The sequence below is a fragment of the Artibeus jamaicensis genome, unplaced genomic scaffold (assembly GCF_021234435.1).
Source record: "Artibeus jamaicensis isolate MK-2021 breed Jamaican fruit bat unplaced genomic scaffold, CSHL_Jam_final contig_241, whole genome shotgun sequence".
Lineage (NCBI taxonomy): Eukaryota > Metazoa > Chordata > Mammalia > Chiroptera > Phyllostomidae > Artibeus > Artibeus jamaicensis.
Genome location: NW_026521509.1, coordinates 5655099 through 5667609, shown reverse-complemented (window position 1 = coordinate 5667609; position 12511 = coordinate 5655099). Strand labels below are relative to the sequence as shown.

Below are 12511 nucleotides of genomic sequence, written 5' to 3'. Positions count from 1 at the left end.
GCTTCCCTGGGTTTGTTTCTATGTATTACGTAGAGCTGCTTTGACTCCATGTCTCGGTAGCATAGCCTAATGTAGTAGGTGTCCCATAGGGTCCAGTGGCACAGTCTCCTCTATCACCCAAGTTGGGTACTCAAGGTGTACCCTTTGTGTAGGCTGAGTACACTCTCCTCTGGTAGTTGAGCCTTGTTTGCTGTTGGCAGATCAATGGGAGGGATTTTCCCAATCCAGTCAACTGCAAGGATTGGCTGTGACCACTACCATCAACGTCCACCCTCCATGGAAGATCAGCTGTGCAGGGGCAGGGTGGTAGTACTCTGATGTGGTCTGTAGCTGTTCTCTGGGTGCAGTGCCACCTGGGGTTTCGTGTGTAGTTCAGGCCAAGGTCAGCCCCGACCTGTATTTTGCCCCAGGGCCACCCTGCCTGAGTTATAAAGCAATCTGAGATGGCTGCTTCTTGGGCTGGCTTGGAGATCTCCAGGTGAAGCCAGCTGTGAATCTAGGCTGCCAATTCCAGCCCTAGAGCTCACTGAGGACAGCTGCTGCTTGCTTGGTAGGATTTAGGAATTTGTGAAGCAAAAGCCAAGATGGGTCATACATATGGAAAAGTAGCTTGGGTGGGGCACAGTCTGAGAATCTCCAAGGCAGGTCAAACAGTGTTAGCCAGGTTGATGGAATACTAAATATGACACCAGTCTGCCAGCTCTGTGTGGGGAGGGCCCAGAAAAGGGACAATTCCCTCTGCTTGCCTTGATGTAGGACATCTAAGCCTTCCCCTGCATACTATTGGTGCCCCTCAAGCCACCACCCAGTTGCCAGAGCCCATAGGGAGTGAATCTGAATACGTGCATCCATGTGTGGGTTTTTTAAGAGGAAATGCTTAGGGCTCCAGAATTTTCTTCCACTGACTCAATCCCTGCTGGTTTTGCAGCCAGAAATTGTGCAGACATCTTCCTGGCACTGGAATCCTGGGCTGGTGGGCCTGACATGGGCTATGACTACTCACTTCTGAGATATCTCTCCCGAATTTTATCTACCACATGTGGATGTGGGATCAACCTGTTCCTCGTCTTTACCCCTCCTGCCAGTCTGGGTGGATGTGGTTTCTTTAATTCTGTATTTCTCAGACTTCCATTGGACTTGATTTCTATCAGTTCTGAATGATGGTTGTTCTATATCTTAGTTGTAATTTTGCTGTGGTTGTGCAAAGAGGTAAGCCAAGTGGGCCTATGCCACCATCTTGATAGGAATTCCCCATTTCTCATTTTGTTTATTTGAATTCTCTTTATTTTTTTCTCTGGATGAATCTGGCTAAAGGTTTGTCAAACTTGTTCATCTTTTCAAAGAATCGGCTCTTCTTCTCATTGATATTTTATATTTATATACTCTATTTCATTTATTTCTGCTCTGATCTTTATTATTTCCTTCTTTCTACTCACTTTAGGCTATATTTCTTGTTCTTTTTATAGTTCCTTTAAGTGTAAAGTTAAGTGTGAGATTTACTTGAGATTTTTCTTGGTTATGTTTTTTTGAGGTAAGCTTGTAATGCTATGAATTTCCCTTTTAAGACTGTTTTTCCTGTGTCCCATGGATTTTTGGGTTGTTGTGTTCACATTTTCATTTGTTTCAAAGTACCTTTAGATTTTTTCCATGATCTCATTGTTTACCCATTTATTGTTTAGTCATGTGCTATTTAACCTACATGTCTTCTGTGTTTTTCAGTTTTTCTCCTGTTATTGATTTGTACTTTCATATCACTATGGTCAAAAAAGATGCTTGACATGATTTCTATCTTCTTAAATTTACTGAAACTTGTTTTTTTGTTCTAATATGTGGTCTGTCCTAGAAAATGTTCCATGTGCACTTGAAAAGAATGTATATTCTGCTCGTTTGGGTTAAAATGCTCTGTAGGTCTCAATTAGATCCATTTGAGCTAGTGTGCTGTTTAAGGCCTCTGTCTCTTTGTTGATATCCTGTCTGGAGGATCTATCCATTGAAGTCAGTGGATGTGAAAGGTCCCTAGTATGACTCTATTTCTGTTGATTTCTCCTTTTATGTCCAACAAGATTTGCTTTATATATTTAAGTGCATATTTTGGATGTATAAATATTTATAAGGATTATATCCTTTTATTGGATTGCTCCTTTTATCATGATGTAGTATCCTTCTTTGTCTCTTACTATAGCCTTTTGCTGTAAAGTCTATTTTGTGAGATATAATTATTGCTACTCCATCATTTTGTCATTTTCATTTACATAAAATACTTTTTTCCATCTCTTCACTTTTATCCTGTATCTTTTGATGTGAGGTGGATCTTTTGTAGACAGCATATATGTGGGTCTTGTTTTCTCTTCCATTCAGCTAGCCTATGCATTTTGATTGAAGCATTCAACTATTTACATTTAAAGTTATTAATAGTAACAAATTCACTGTCATTTTATTCTTTAGAACTATGTTCCTCTTTCCTTCTCCTTTTTAAAAAAATTTTATTTATTTTTAGAGAGAGGGGAAGAGAGAGAGAAAGAGAGGGAAGGATATATCAATGTGTAGTTGCCTCTCATGTGCCCATTACTGCAGACCTGGCCCGTAACCCAGGCATATGCCCTGACTGGGAATTGAACTGGTGACCCTTTGGTTTGCAGTCCGGCACTCAAACCACTGAGCCACACAAGTCCGGGCTCTTTCTCCTTCTTGAAGAAGACCCTTTAATCCCTGGCTGGTGTAGCTCAGTTGATTGAGCATGGGCCTGCGAACCAAAGGGTGGCTGGTTCAATTTCCAGTCAGGGCACATGCCTGGGTCGTGGGGCAGAACCCCAGTATGGGGTACTCAAGAGGCAACAAAACATTGATGTTTCTTTCCCTCTCTTTCTCTTTCCCTCCCCGCCTAAAAAAAGGACCCTTTAACATTTCTTGTAATAGTGGTTTGGTGAAAATGAACTCCTTTGCCTTTCTCTTATCTGAGAAGCTATTTCATCTTCAATTTTAAATAATAGCCTTGCTATGTAAGGTCGTCTTGTTTGTAGGTCCTTGCTTTTCATCACCTTGAACATTTCATGCCAAACCTGCTGGCTTGAAGATTTTTGGTGGGAAACCAGCTGACAATCTCATGGGAGCTCCCTTGTAGATATGTCTTTCTCTTGTTACTTTTAATATTCTCTCTTTGCGTATAACCTTTGCCGTTTTAATTATGATATGTCTTGGTGCAGGCCTGTGTGGGTTCAACTTGTTTGGGAATCTCTGTGCTTCCTGGACTTGAGTGGCTTTTTCCTTTACTAGGTTAGAAAATTTTTCAGTCATTATTTCTTCAGTAAGGTTCTAAATCCCTTGCTCTCTCTCATCTCCTTTCCTACCCCTATAATATGAATGTTGTTACATTTCATGATGTCCTAAAGGTCCCTTAAATTATCACCATTTTAAAATTCTTATTGCTCCTTCCTGCTCAGATTGTGTGTTTCCTGATACCTCGTCTTCAAATTACTGATTAGAACATCTGCTTTATCCAATCTATTTACTACTTCTAGTATATTTCTTATTTCAAATATTTTATTCTTCATTTCTGACTGGTTCTTTTTTAAGGGTTCTATGTAATTTTTTATTATTGCTATTCTTTTTCAAAGTTCTCACCAAGTCCCTAAAGATTCCTTATAATCATTTCTTTTGAACTCTACATCCAGTAAATCACTTACCTCCATTTCATTTAGCTCTTTTTTAAGAGATTGCTTCTATTCTTTCATTTTGAATATATTTCCCTGTCTCCCCATTTTGGCTGCCTCTTTGTCTCTGTGTATTAGGCAGATCTGTTATGACTTCCAGTCTTGGTAGGGTGACTTTATATAGTAAGTGATCTGTGGGATCCATGGTGCAATCTCCTTTATCACCTGAGGTGGGTGCTCCAGGAATGTCCCTTGTGTGGAGTATGTGGGCCCTCATGCTGTAACTCAGTGCTGATTTCTATTGGCCTGTATGTACATGGTGTTGACTGTCATGCTGTATGGCTGTAAGGATCAACCTGTACCTCAGCTGACAAGATGCTTTACAGGTGCTGACCACACAAATCAGAATTCACCTCATCAGAGTCTTGTGCCTGCCAAGATCTCTGATATGCCATTTGTAAAGCTAACTGGATCCTGCTCTGACATTGTCTAAGCAGGGACTCCAGTTGGTGCTGTCTAATGTCAAATGCTGCCTGTGACTGGCCATGGGTGCCTGTTTTGAACTACAAAGCAATCAAAAGTTTGTGGCTGTCTTTGCTGGGCCTAGGTTTGCCCAGGAAGGACCAAACTACCCAGCAAGTCCAGCTTTTACCAGCACCAGGCATGGGGGCATGTCACCAAAAGTCCCAAGGCACCACAAAATCCACCTCTACCAGCCTTTGCCTGTTTGTGGTCTGTTCAACTCAGTCAGTGAAGGAGAGTCCCTGACCCTGATCCACACAGTTCAGTCTGTCCCAGATTCTGCCCAGACCTTGGCAGGGTGGGGCTGTCAGTAGTTGGGAGGGTGGGGCTGCCAGTAGCGCAGAAGGTGGGGCTTGCAGATCTGTGAGGGGAGGCTGCCAGTTAAGATCATGGGAAACTAAAAAACCTAAAAATAAAATAACACTCAAAAAAAAAAAAGATCATGGGAAACTGAGGGGAATGGCCTCCACCATATGCTACACACCTCAATCACTGATGCCCGCTGAGTCTGCCCAGACTTCTACACTCTGGCCCAGGCAGCTGACTCCTCAGCAGGGCACAAGCTCTGTAGTGTGGGGTGACAGGGAGTCCAGAAGGTGGGGCTATTGCATTCCTTCTGGCTAACGCCACGTGGAGTACTCCACTCAAGAAAGATGGTGTTTGCAGTGTGGGGCAGTGGCTCAGCACAGGTATCCTAGTGGCTGTACCTTCAGCTCTCTCCCCGGAGACACAAAACCCAGTCTCTCCTCATGCTACTCTAGTCTGCTCCACCCTCTCCCTACTAGACTCCATGGTGAGTGGCTGCAAATGAGAATTTGTGCATTAGTCCTTTAAGAGGATGCCTGTGTCTCTAGCAGACAACTGTCTATCCCTGGCAGACAGAATCCCTACTGATTTTCACAGCAGATGTTATGTGGGCACCTCTTACTGGGTCCAGCGCCTTTGGGCTGGGGAGCCTGGTTTGGAGTTAACACCCCACACTTCTCCAGGGGAATCCCCCACAGCTCCAGAATGCTAGCCACCACCCATGGGTGTGGGCTCACCCTTTGCACCTCTCTGTCTTTCCTAGCAGTCTCAATGTTGCTTCTTTTGTAAACCCTTGGTTATAAGTTATTCAGTTTGATTGTTCTATATTTTCATTGTAAATCCAGTTTGGTCCTAGGAAAAGGTGGATGGGTGAATAACATCCACCTTCTCTGCCACCATGTTGGAAAAGCACCCCCTCGAAACATTTGAAAATACAAATATTAGCCAAAGGTAGTTCAGGCACTAGTTACAGAGATGTGGTATCCACATGTTCACCTAAAAAACTTCACTGTTATAATGGTGAGAGTGTCTTACTATAATGGCAGTCTGTTAGGATAAAAAAATTATCAATGGTCTATATTCTAGTCTGTGGGCTTGCGCTCATTTAAAAATATTTACCAAGTCATTAATCTGAAAATGTTTACCTAACCATTAATCTAAAGACAGATATACCATATATTTTTCATTTTAATGTCTGTTTTTGAGATGTTCATTTGGAACACGTTCACCCTTAACCTTTTCCCAATGAGATATTTCCATTATACCCAGGAGTCCAGGTCCATAAGATTAAGTCAGTATTAAGAATTTGGCTATTAAAATGGTTATTCTTTATTCTTCTGTTATACCTACCACATAAACATGTTAGAATGTTTATGGTGACTATATATCCTACATTTAACAGAAGAGCCCTAACATAAAATATTCTGTCCTCCTGTCCTATATGAAATCATTTAAATGCTTGAGAAAGGCTAATTTTTTAATGTCTAAGTTATATCTCTTCCACTAGGAGTAAATACAATAATCCCTTCTTGGATCATGCATGTGTTCCAATTTGTATTTGGGGAAATACATATTTTAGTTTGATAAAAATATGTACATTCGTTATTCTATAAATTTAATTAAAATACAGATTAAAGCACATTTTCTGGATATGTACATAATTTCTCATAGGACAAATCTCATAAAAATCCTGTAAAGCAGGTGTTATGCTTCTTTCTCAGCATCAACATCTTAAAGATTTAACTAATTTTAACTTGGGCAATTTTCTTTAGACACCTACTGTTCTATTTTCTACATTCCTATTTTCATTATTAGAAATATTATTTCTTTTTCCAACAGCTACATCAAAATAAATATTTGCTAACATTTAAATACAAATGGCTCATGCTAATCTGATGTGCCATATTATCCTAAAATGGCTAGAATTTGATATAAAAATAAAATCAGAAAACATGCACATGAGGTAACAATTTACCCTGAAATTATTTTATTCTTCTTCTGTGACTTAGAAATTTTAATTTTTCAAATGTGAAAATTTTTTTGGTATTTTGATTTATGTTGAACATATAATGATTCATATGAGTTACCATCACTAACATGTGAGAACAGTTTCTGACTTACAAACAAAACTTTAAAATTATCTATATAAGCAATGCCATCCTTGATTCATTCTTTTATCAACCATACTTTCTTTTTTTATTTTTTTTAAATTTTATTTAGTTATTGTTCAAGTACAGTTTTTTTGTCTATCAACCATACTTTCAATTGCTATGACAGTTGGTAGTGACAGAACTCCCCATGACCAGAACCTCCCTAGCCTCACCTTTCCTGATTCTTCCCTTGAAGATCTATGTATGAATGTTATTTGCCAAGAAAATATTGACTGCTTATATAACCCCCATGAACCTGTTCTCTCCAGGAACTGGAAGTTCCTAAAAACAATCGGGGAGGGCAATGCCTTTATATAGAATGTATAATACTCAACAATATAAACTACCTCATGTTCAATACAAACCAAAATATCTGAAAATCTATCCTGGCTTTGTTACTAAGTGAATTCTGGGACCTGAAAATGCTATTTAGGTACTTTAAGTCTCAGTTCTCATATGTCGAAGGTGGAGTTACCACTGCTCTCCCAGCTCTAAAAGGATATAATTCTAAAACTTGTATATCACCTAACAAAATAAAATAGTATGATTATTAGACTCAAGATGGTCTCATAAGCTACCTCCTAGTCTGAATATTTATATTAGGGGTTATGGAAATTCACTCATTTAAAGAGCTTTACAGTTGAGAATAAACAAGATAACAGAGATTTTTATCTACCTACTATAGCATATACACACCATCAAATACATTCAACTAAAGAAAAAGACTGAAAAGCAAAAACTGCAGTTTTGAAAAATACCTCTGGTGCTACAAAGTTTGCTGTGTAGCATGGAGTTAAAAGAAGTCCATTTTCTCCTCGAAGCTGTTTTGCAAATCCAAAATCACAGATCCTAATGGAGTCTGCACTGGCTGATTCATCCATGTATAAAATATTACTAGGTTTAAGATCACGATGAACAACCTGGAACATAAAAGAAAAAAGGCATTATATTTCTATAGCTAAGTAAATCTCTGTGAAATACAATATTTTCATTTAACACACTTCCAGGTAAACAAACTTTCTTAATCATAAAATTTTGACAATGATACTTTGTCTAATCTTTACAGTGTTGGAAGCCTGAAGGAATCAGAAGGTATAATCTCCATCAGATAGATGCTCTACTTTCTATTGAAGCCACCAGTTTCATTAACAACTTCCAATCTCAAAGTGTCAAAACTCAGTTCTCATTTCCACTTCTGGTTCTAATGGACTAAGACCTTCCTTAACATGCCCTTCCTCATAGTAAACAATGATAAAACCTGTACATAATTTTAAAAATCAACTACCTGAAGGTACTGGGAAGTAAACAGATGCACAGAGACTCTGGTGGGGAGTGAACACTTGGTTGAAGGAGGGAATACAGGGAGCTATATGAATGGCTTTTAGGATAGGATTAGTGCAGTGCATATGGCACTCCATTTTGGTGAAATTCTCTATATGATGATTTTCCTACTGTTTATTGTCTTATTTCATTCCTTAAACAGCTTAGTACAATGAAAGATCTTTAAAGACAAGGGCCTAGTCTTATTCATATTTGAATCTGCAACACTTTTTATAATGCCTGTTATATAGAAAGGCTTGACACATCTCTGTCATTAATTTATTTAACTGATATAAGAACTGGAAGGTTTCTTAAATAATAACCTGAAGGAAAGATGTTTAGTGTGCCCACCACCCAAAGTCAAATCATCTTCCACCATCACATATTTGGCCCATTTGCAATATACAGATAATTTATTATAGAAATGTACACTTGAAACCATATGATCTTACTAACCAATGTCATCTCAATAAGTGTAATTAAAAATAAATGAATAAAAATAAACATATATAAAAAAGAAAAGACAGTTATCATTTTCCTCTTAAAATTTCTAGCCATCCTTTATTTTACAGTGTTGATAAAGACAAGCAATTAAATTATGAAAGATTTACTCCTTTAGTATTAAACAGTTTATATTTTATAATACTAAAAATGTACCCTGTTAAAGCAAACACAAAACTGAATACTGGCTTATTTTTCTTTTGTATAAAAGGGAACCATGTAGAATTTTCACTGTGCCAATCTGAGTTGTCCATTATTTTACTGTTTACACTAGCATGCATACATATCCACTACTACAACTAATTCAAACTTAAATTTTTTAATTATTTATGACTTTGTTTCCTTGTGGAGGTGTATATAATAAAAGTTAACCTTTTGGTAACATTCCCTTTATTTATGAACAGATGAAAAGCCAAATAACAGGCCTGCTCCATTATTACACATTTGATTAGATTAATACCTCAAAGGTTTAGAAGCCAAACGTCTTACTGTATTTAGCGGAGGGGTTGGCAAGGCTCAACTTACATAGTCCACTTACTTACAGAAGCTTATGTTAGGTATAGCATAATTTGAGTAATACCCACAGGTCCTCAAATACTTTTTTGTTTCATGTTAAAATTTGATTATGTTTAATAATTTGAAAGCCAAGGTTACATACATTTATATAACCCAAATCAGTTTTAAAACCAATACGCTATTAAATTAGGGCCAATAGGCAGTGAAGAGAATTAAGAAAGCATTTTCCAGTTTCCTAAATCTATAACCTTCACTACTTTATGAGTTTTACTAGGATATTTTCTATAAAATATATGGTACAGAAAAAGTAATTCATTTTAAGTGGCAGCCCTTACATATTATTTTATGAATATATAAGTCCCAGAATTTGCAGGGAAGAATATAACCAAAACTTACTCCTTGGCAATGAAGATAGTCAACTGTCTTAGTTATTACAAACAGCACATCACTAGCTTCCCGTTCTGAGAAGCATTTTTGTTTGAGAATACGGTCGAGTAGCTCTCCTCCTTTCATCAAATCCGTAACAAGATAAACATATCTACCATCATCATAAACCTAAAAAGAACACATTTAAAAAATGTTATTATTTATAATTACAATTCAGGAATGTTTAGATTACATTTGCTTTTCTAGTGAACCTCTAATGGTAAAAAACACATTATTTCTTTACTGTTAATATAGTACAGGCTGTACTGAGGACTGAATTGGCTAAACAACCTGTTATACAGTCCTGTGACACCATACTCAACATAATTTTATTAACTTTTCAGGCCGTATATTATACTTCATCAAAGGATATAAATGGAAAAACAGAACTCTGTGCCTCTCAAATGACGTCTATCTTATTTTGGATCATATTATAAACACTTCTCTTCCGTGCTAATAGCATGCATCCATCTGGTAGTACATATATTATTAGTTTTTTAATATCCTCCCCAGAGTCCATTATCTGACATGGTGTCTTAAATGTTTGTTGAATTCAAACACTATATCAAAGAGAATAAATAGGAAAAACATGTGTACACTTTCACTCAGGACCTCTGAGGTAGATTACATTAGATAAATAGAGGGATATAAGCTACTGTTTAAAGGTTACTAATCAAAAGCTATATCACATTATCTAAAACAAACTGAGGTGACCGCTGGTGTGCCAGCTTTCTCTAAAGAGAAAAGAGCATTATTTTGTTATGTGAAAAGTCAGCATTTAGTAACAACTGTTTTTTGAAAGGAGCAGATTTTTGTCAAAACAAGTAAGATATTCGAACATAATGGAAGCCACAAATAAATAGTTTTTTCTTATCTTTCAACACTTAGGGACACTCTATGGAACGGTCAGCCCAGCTAGCTATGTAGACATGATCCAAATAAGAACAGTAGGGATTTGAGACAGTGTTCAGGATGACTGAACGCATCCACAGTGAGCAGAAATGAACAGGTGCTTTCCCTGGTTCCTTTCCTCAGGAAGCTCAGTGTTTACACAGGTATGAGGTTCATTTGAGGGGAAATGATGACATGTAGAAAATTGTTCCATCCTTCCACCTCTCAGAAATAGTTTCAGGCCCTGGTGACACTTGCTTCGCATGAATGTCCAGACTATGATCTATGTACAGTTATGACCATGTTTACTTTTAAAAAGCTTAACATTCATTTCTATATACCAAAAGCAGTAGGCTGAGTTTTCTCCCTTACAGGGCTTTCCACCAAATTAGAGTTAACTTAATTTCACTTTAGAGTGCAACAGGATAAGGATAGGCAAGACTTGTACTTGTTGACCCATGAAAAAGAAACACTGTCCAGCAGAACTGTCCCAGAGGCACTGTAGTAAGAGCACAGAGCAGGAGGACAGCTCTGGGGGTGGGGGGCAGGGTAGAAGGACTGAGCAAAAAAGAAATAGAAAAACCGCACAACAGTGGACCTGAACAACAGTGTGGTGATGGCAGTGGGGGGTAGAGGGAGATGAGTGGAGGTGTAAGAGGTATAGGGGGATAAATGGTAATGGAAAAAATACAATACAAATAATGTAAAAAATTAAAATAATAATAAACAGAATTGGCTCTGCCCGATAGCAAGGGCTCCAGTCTCCACATACGAGGAGGGTCATTGCCAAGTCTGGCTTTTCTTTGTGCCCAGATCAAAACAGACCATAGGTCCCATCACTACAAGGTTGGAGCACACAGCCCCAGCAGTCCAGATGGCAGAGACTAGTCAGTGAGTGCCTCCCTGCCACAGCTTGTCCATGCACACGCTGACCGTTGTAAAGGAACAACACAAACGTCACCTACCTAGGAGGTGATGATCAGGTTCTTGTCTAGGCCAAATGATGTAAACACAGGTGATGAGGCCCCCACACATCACTGGTGAGATTATTTAGTCTAACTTTATATTAAAGAAACACACAATGCCTTCTTAAATACAAGGACAGGCTTGATACTAATGTTTCTCAAAAGCCAATTATGTCTGCAGTTCTAGGCTCAGTTTAAGGAGTTAACCCCCCAAAAACCTTCCTACATCAAAGACAGGGTAATAGGGAGGTGGGTGCATGACACCCTCTATCCAGAGTCATTGAAAGAGAAAGCTCTAGAAGCTGGTGGGTGTGAGCACATCCAAGACATAGGATTTGAGACAATGGGTCTATGATGGTTGTTTCTTCCCTTTGATCACTTGCATGTCCATCTTTGGCAACTTGAAGGCTGCTGGATCTTCTGCCATCTGGGTGACCTGCGTGCAGATCAGCTTCACTGGAGAAGGTTTCTAGGCCTTGGGTGGCAAAACCTTCCAAATCAGACTTCCAGAGGGCTCTTAGTCTAAAGAGGCTCCACTTATCTGCTGAGTTCTGTCTTTATCTCTGCTTCCAGAACCCACAGAGCTAAGATATGGGCCAGGTAAGGCTGTGGAAGAGCCGGAAGAGAAACAGCCTCTAGGCTTCTGCTTAGAGGAAGATCGTGGGCTGTTGAGGGAAGACTGGGTTAAGGCCAGCTCTATCTCTTCTCTCATTATCTCTCCACTCTGTGGTTTTAATTTGTGAAGTATTTCTACCACTCAAAGGTACTTGGTCTCCTTGGTGGTAAGGCCATTGCAGGGTGTGCAGCCAGTATCTCAGCCCTACCTGTTCCTCAAAATGCTGAATACTCTCCTGTGTTTGTTTTGTGGTCAGAGAATTCATAATGACATGGGCGGCTTTAGCTTTCACCACGGAAACACTGTCCATACTGTCAATGGCCAGTGACAGGATCATGGAAGGAGAGGACACACTGGCCTCTCCTTCCTCCACCAGGCACTTCTGATAGTCTTGAAGCCACTGAAAGACGGGGATCCAGGTGCTTTTTCTATATAGATTTCAGAGCTAAATCCCTGCCACTGGAGTGAAATGATGTGATGATTACATTCACAGACAGATATTAATGAGGAACATTGTTCAAATGCTACAAATTACCTAAGTTGCTTAGGAAGAGTCCATTGATTCCAGAGGTTTTGTTTCACTGCCACGAAGCTGCCTGCAGCCTGAGCTTCAGCACTAAAAAGGCTGCGAGGACCCATGTCTCTCTA

General features: G+C 38.9%; 1 protein-coding gene and 1 pseudogene across 7 annotated transcripts in view; both read right to left on the bottom strand.

Annotated features, from left to right (window-relative positions):
• The window catches only part of RPS6KA6 (ribosomal protein S6 kinase A6), a 125339-nt gene that overhangs the window by 29102 nt on the left and 83726 nt on the right, over window positions 1–12511 (bottom strand). For all 7 annotated transcript variants that reach the window (XM_053662437.1, XM_053662433.1, XM_053662436.1 and 4 more), the window contains 2 exons: window positions 9362–9520; window positions 7387–7548 (listed from right to left, as the gene is read on the bottom strand). In XM_053662437.1, coding sequence (XP_053518412.1) covers window positions 7387–7548; window positions 9362–9520 — 321 coding nt within the window. The remainder of the gene's footprint in view (window positions 1–7386; window positions 7549–9361; window positions 9521–12511) is intronic.
• On the bottom strand, window positions 11543–12230 carry LOC119035407 (putative monooxygenase p33MONOX; annotated as a pseudogene).